At 40.3% G+C, this 6,502-nt stretch overlaps 1 protein-coding gene across 1 annotated transcript in view; it reads right to left on the minus strand.

Moving 5' to 3' along the window:
• The window catches only part of LOC101848710, a 23,963-nt gene that overhangs the window by 8,233 nt on the left and 9,228 nt on the right, over positions 1-6,502 (minus strand). The window contains exons 2-4 of the mRNA XM_013090109.2: positions 5,045-5,378; positions 3,322-3,499; positions 1,736-1,780 (exon numbers count right to left, since the gene is read on the minus strand). Of these exons, the coding sequence (XP_012945563.1) occupies positions 1,736-1,780; positions 3,322-3,499; positions 5,045-5,378 (557 nt within the window). The remainder of the gene's footprint in view (positions 1-1,735; positions 1,781-3,321; positions 3,500-5,044; positions 5,379-6,502) is intronic.

Raw genomic sequence — 6,502 nt, forward strand, 5'->3', positions numbered from 1 at the left:
TGAGAGGCAGCAAAGAAAAAGTTCTAGACAAGTGGGGGCCGGCCCCAAGCCACCCACAAAGCAAAGACACACACACATACACAAGAGTCAAAACAAAAAACAGAAATACATAGTAAAACATTACCCCCCCCCCCCCCCCCCATTTTTTACACAAGCAAACTTTTTATTATAAATTTGTGGGTGGTTGGCAGGTGCTCTGGTGCGGTCTGCTTCTTCTTTCCTATCAAACATCTATCGTCCTTATCTCCCCTTCTTCTGTTTTATGTTTGTTATTCTCTTGTTGTAGTTGTAGCACGTCTATTCTTCTGGCGCTCATATATGACCTTATGCAGTTGCGAGCGCCGTAAAAAACCCTCAACTAAAACAAACCAAAAACTTTTTATTTACTTACAATGGATTCCAATAAATGATCGCTTTTAAGGACAAGCGGGCTAACCCAGATTTTGGGGGTTTCCAGAAATCTTGACCTACACCAAAAGTGGGCATTGCCCAACCAAAAGGACAAGTTTGGTTTCATTGGTGTGCATATTTGTTTGGCTTGGGGCTGTTCAAATATAATCTTACACCTTTTGGGGGACTTTTTGACCCCCCCCCCTTTCTTACACTTTTCTTACATTTGTGATTGAAGGAGGTGGGATCACCTGATCTCAGAGGTAAAATTCGTGAGAAAACGGCCGCCAAAGTTTGATAACTTCAATAGCTTGAGAGCCTTTTAAACTGAAAAATCACAAATTATGGGCATGTAATGAACGTTTTTCAGTATGGATTAAAAGATGTTTAACGCGAAAAAAAAATTCAATAAAAGTTCCCAAACCTGTGGAAAAATGCCAGGTTTTTTTTTTTTCACTTTCATTATTTTGACGAGCGCCTGATTTCACCACGCTGCCTCACAATTAGAGTAAATCATTCAAGGAAAATATTGCATACACACTCTTTTTTACTAATAAAAAGGAAAAAAATTGAGACTCACGTATGACAAAAGCGCTTTAATTAAAAAACAAAACAAGTTACAGTGGAATTCTGATAAAGTCAACACCCCGGACAGAAAAAAAGGGGATGACTTTGAGCAAGGTTGACTTTATCCATTGTACTACTGCCATTAAAAATTGAAGATGACAGCTACAAAATGACAAAGTACCTCGTAATAAACAAGATGTAATCTCAATTTCAGGGAGTATAATTCTGAAGTTGTCACCAAAACAAGAGATAATGAAAGAACAAAGGATACATATGTAATTGGTGGTGTGTACACCACTTGCTCAGGTGAAATACCTCTTCTAGAATGAATTCACCTCAGGATTTAGCCCCAAATTGTTGACTTCACGAAAGGTTAATACTCAAGTGGTAGACTGTATCAGAAAATCAGAAACACAATTACTTCAACTTAAACAAAGAAGGTAAGAAACGGGACTACAGTGAGGTGTTGACTGTAAGCAAGTTGACTTTATCAGGATTCCACTGTATCTATGTTATTACTGATCATTTATGGTGAAAAAAAAGTGAAATTAGTTATCATCAACAAATGCAGAGTTCATCATTATGTCGAAAATATTTTTTCCCCCTCACAAAAGTATAATATTACATTAGCTAAAGACCCCCCCCCCTTACACTTTTCTTACAGGAACCAAAGACCCGCCCCCCCTCCTCAGGCGTAAGATTATATTTGAACGGCCCCTTTTATAGAGAAAACTCTCCATGTCTTTTAAAGAAACTGAACAAGGGGCAAAAACTTTACCTTCGATTTTCTCAAAACAGCATTTTTCGGGACAGGCCCCTTGTGCTAAAAAAGTGACCAAATAGAAACCATGTATCAGTATCAGTACCATTGCTGGCGATAAAGAAGACAAAACAGATTAGTTTTAGTTTTAGTAAGTGTGTTACGGCACTTACAACAGAATAAGGTCATAAGTGCCGAAGATTAGAGGTGTTACAAGAGAGTAACAAACACAAAAAAAAAAGAAGGAGGAAAGATAAAGATGGTAGATGTTTGATAGGAAAGAAGAAGCAAACCACACAAAGGCACCCGTCAACCACCCACTGTGATTCGATGGCTTCAACTTCATGGCAAAAGGAAAGCCAAGAAAAAGATGGATCAACGAAGTCAAAGAGACCCTCCAGAGGAACAGCATGATGATCAAAACACCTAGCATAAATCCAACAATTGACCTCCCCTCCGCACCTTGTGGCATAAGAGGACAGAAAAAGTGAAAGTATGTACTGGAGGGTAACATACAAAGAATAGGAGAGATATTATAAGGACAATAGAAGTTTAACAGGAAAGAAGGCACAAACCACACCAGAGCACCCACCGACCACTCAGGCTGAGTTTTTTTTTTCTCTTGGGGTGGGGGTGGGTTATTAAAAAAACATTCCCTTCTGAGTTCCCAACTGGAGTTGGTTTGCAGGCTTAGGACTGCCGTAGGCCCATTAAAATGTTTTTTTGTCTTTGTTGGAGAGAGGTTTCCACAACTAGATGGCTTGATAGGACCCCAGTAGAAGCTGTGAGCTGTATGAGTTGGAGAGGGGTTCCCATAACTAGATGGTACTCAGTACTGAGCTGGACGATAAGTTCAAGAGAGTCCCCGGGCCCGCGTCTCCCAGCTATCTCCTGTCCTCATAGATGTCGCCACTTTTGTTGATAGAAGTTTAAAATTGTTGTCTGTTAAGTTGTCCATCAGCTCATCACCATTACATCTTCCATGGCTGTCAAGTGCTCAAGTCAGTGACGTGTTGGGGTCACAACAGTCGACATTTCTATTGCAGGTACAGATGAAGTGCACTTTAAAACAAAAAACATTTCTTGAGTCAACTCCGCTCTGTCCGAGGAATCATTTTCATTTTCCTTGTCATCAGCATTGTCCTTTGTTGTTAAATCTGTAAGTGTAAGCAAGTCTGTTGCTGGATGATCCCTGTCTACTGGATTGTTGTCATGTGTCAAGGAAACAAGGACAAAATGGAGTCTCCAGAACCGCGGTAGATCACATTACATACCGAAAGTAGCAAATAAACCATTATAGAATAGTATAGTAAATACACACAGATAAAAACGTGTATTTTCACTTCATTTATAGTAAGTCAGACAAATATTGCAAATAAACCAACGTAATTTTTTGTCAGTTACAATAAGCTGCGCATAACTGATGGGAATGGACTTCAATTTATCTCCAAAAAAACACTGGTTTGTGTAAATCCACTCTGGGTTCAAGAAAAGATTATGACAAAAATATATTGAAGGGCTCCAATTTTATCTGAGTACTTGGCAAGTGTGCAGTGGGCATTGCTGAAGTCACAGAGCTGGAATTATCTTGACACCAAACTTGCCTGGCTTGTCTGGGCAGTACACTGGGTAGCTGAGACTTGAGACTGCCACTCCACGCCAACACGCCTTTGTCGACAGACATGTTGATGGTGGGGGTAGACGTTGGCGGTGAAAGTTTCCGCAAGTTTGTTGAGGAAGGGACAGATCTAAAGGAGGAGGGGGTTGCTGCCTTCCTCTCCCCTGTGAACAGAGTTGTCGATGTCAGTGACATGGAGGACAGTCAGGACAGTTTTTTATCTGTACCTTATCATGTCGTTGTATAGGTTTTTTAAAAGTCCATACCAACACTATTAGGCTATTTAAGTGGCGGAACCCCTACATTTTAAAGTCCGTCTTCGATAGGACAAAGACATGTGGGTTGAGAGCTTTGAAAACTCCACAAACCACCAGAGTTCATGAAAGCCCAGCCCGGTACTTGAACCAGGGCCATCTACTTTGTCCACAATGATACCAACAGAGCTAATCAGATGGCTCCAATTTTATCTGTGTACCCGGCAGCTGTGTATCTGACTTTGTCACTTTGTGCAGAGATTTGTGCCTCTGTTATAAACCTGTAACCGTGGTTTTATGCATCCCGCATAATTTAGCAAAATTTGTTCATTTTTTGCATAATTTCTGATTATTTTCCTTCATCATTCTTTGTTAAAAATTAACAGAATCGCTTAATTTCACATTTTTGGGCTCAGTTTGCATAATTTCAGAATTTTTCTTTCATAAAACGACGGGGGAACGGATAAACAAAGAATCTATGCCAGTTGCAGATTGCCAATTTTATCACACCACTTGGCAGGTCTGGTACCTTGATACTCATGCACAAGTTGTGGTACGGAATAGCCAATACAAAAGTATTTATAAGACAAATAATACATAAATAATTTTTTTAAAAACAAAAATCAATTATTTGACTTTGTTAATTTTTTTCTAGTACAGGTTTATAGTCTCTAGCACCACAAGAAAGTCTCATTTATGACCAGGTTTGAAGATAGCAGAGCACAGGGCTGTGTCAGCTAGAATACAAAGTCAAAAAAACTTAGATCAAAAGATTTACTAACAAGAAATACATACTTGCATAAAAAAACCAACCCCAAGCTATCTCATCAGTGTGTGCAAAGGGAAATAACTCATTAGGATATCGTTCTTCACCTAGTCGTGTTAGAGTCATTTCCCTTGCTATTGGGCAGTCAGGGGAATTAAACAGAGGACAGCATGAAAAACCTGTAGTGTTACACTTCCAGCCCCAATATACATGACAGAAAAGATCAAACTAGTTGTGGAAGTAGTCAAAACTTACATTTAACAATTTACTTACAAGAAATACATACATACATTAACCCTTCCAGTCCCAGCCATTTTTGTGCACTCCCTTATCCCAGTCCCAGCCAATTAAAAGCAGTATTTCAGAAAAAGAGGCATGCATTCTAAAAAGTGATGTAGTATCTTTGTAATGAGGGTTTAGATAATAACATATAACAATGTTTAATGGTAAATGTACAAATATGAAAATTAAAGTTTAATTAGGTTCGCTCTTTCCGAAAATGCGCAAATTCGGTACCCCCCAAAACAGATATATATGCTCTTGGGACCGTGGGAGGTGCAAGTGCTGCTGAAAATATACGCGCATGGGGCTGGAAGGGTTAAAAAACACAAAAAGTTCAAGTTCGGACTTTCATTCAATACACCAACAAACTACATCCAACAGCCCACATTTTGCACACTTGCCTAGACTCTCCATTCATCCTTCACACTGGTGAGCGTAGTACTGTGTTGGCCACCCAGCTCAAACCTCTCCACACAGTCTGCTCCTGTTTCAGCAGGACATGTGTCTTGTGGTTTGAACAGGGTGTTCACCCTTGCGCCACGATGAGGCCCAGTACTTCCAACTTCTGCAAGGGAGGGGATGGGGAAGGGGAACTGTGGCAGTCTCTGCAGGAAATCCAGCTCAGGCCAGTCTTGGCTTAGGTCTGCTGAGTGGCCACGTCTTCCGGCTTCATGACGGGCTCTCCAGTGACTCGTCCTCTCTTGCCGGTCTAATGTGTCTCTCCGTCCTCTGGTGGAACGCCTGTTTTCAGGTGGACGTTTTACACAGTGAAAAGATCTATGAAATCAATCACAACAAAAAAACTTCTAAGGTGCCAAATGTTAAACAAAACTAACAAAGGCAAAGGCAACCTAGAGTCTGAAGGCAAATTTTGTTCACTTAAATTGTCCCAAACTGGAGTTTCTTTTCTTAGAATCTTGCTTCCGAAGAAGTTTGACACTGAATTATTTCTGCATCTCAACTTGGACAAAGTTCTGCATTTTAAAACAGCACACAAAACAAAAAGTCACAAAATATAGCAACACTCAAACTGTTCCAAGTTCCAAGATCTATTCAACATAGCAAACAGATCTGCACTGTTTCAAAAACAAACTGTGTAACCTTCCATCCTGTACATATCTGAATCTCTTTATAAACTTGACGAAACAGTGTTGTAAGACGGCCAAAAAGTGCAAGGCATGAAACTGACGTGGAGGAAAACGATGACAAAGATCACTACGCTGTCTTAAACCTTCAGCTTTGTGCTGAGACTGAGGTCTCTACTCTGTGCTCTCAGATGTCTTTCCTTCGAGTCGTCTGAACGCTGCACCGGCTCTAGCAACCGTTACTGATCTCTGTGTCTGTATTGGCTGTTTGAGACAGTCTGCTCCTAAGGTAGGTGAAATTTTCTACTGCACTTGACTCTCTCTGACATGAACAAAATATGAGACCGCAGGCTCTGGAGAGGTACACTTTTATGCAAATACGAAGCTCTCCGAGAGGTGGTTACAACACTATTTTCATCTCTTTTGGTATTTAATGCAAGTCCAAAGTTACCACAGCTGCAGCTGCTGGAGAAACAGGTAAGCTGATGTTGGCAAAGAGGTGTTCTCTTGCTCAGAGCAGTTGTAGGCAAACAGAAGATACCTGATGATAATTTTGAGTACTTTGCCAACAGGCGCAGCTATGAGATGACTGAGCATGAAATAAGCAAACAACTGTTGAAATGAAGCTTGTCTACTTTACTGGTCGCTGCCAATCATTGAAGCAAAATAATTTTTAAATCTATAATTTTGTCCCGTGCCCGTTCCTAGCATAGATCTAGAATCTATTATTATAAGAACGCCATCATGAATAATAATCAGTACAACCAGGGGAAGAAAGTT

This window comes from Aplysia californica, unplaced genomic scaffold (assembly GCF_000002075.1).
Source record: "Aplysia californica isolate F4 #8 unplaced genomic scaffold, AplCal3.0 scaffold01146, whole genome shotgun sequence".
NCBI classification, from domain to species: domain Eukaryota; kingdom Metazoa; phylum Mollusca; class Gastropoda; order Aplysiida; family Aplysiidae; genus Aplysia; species Aplysia californica.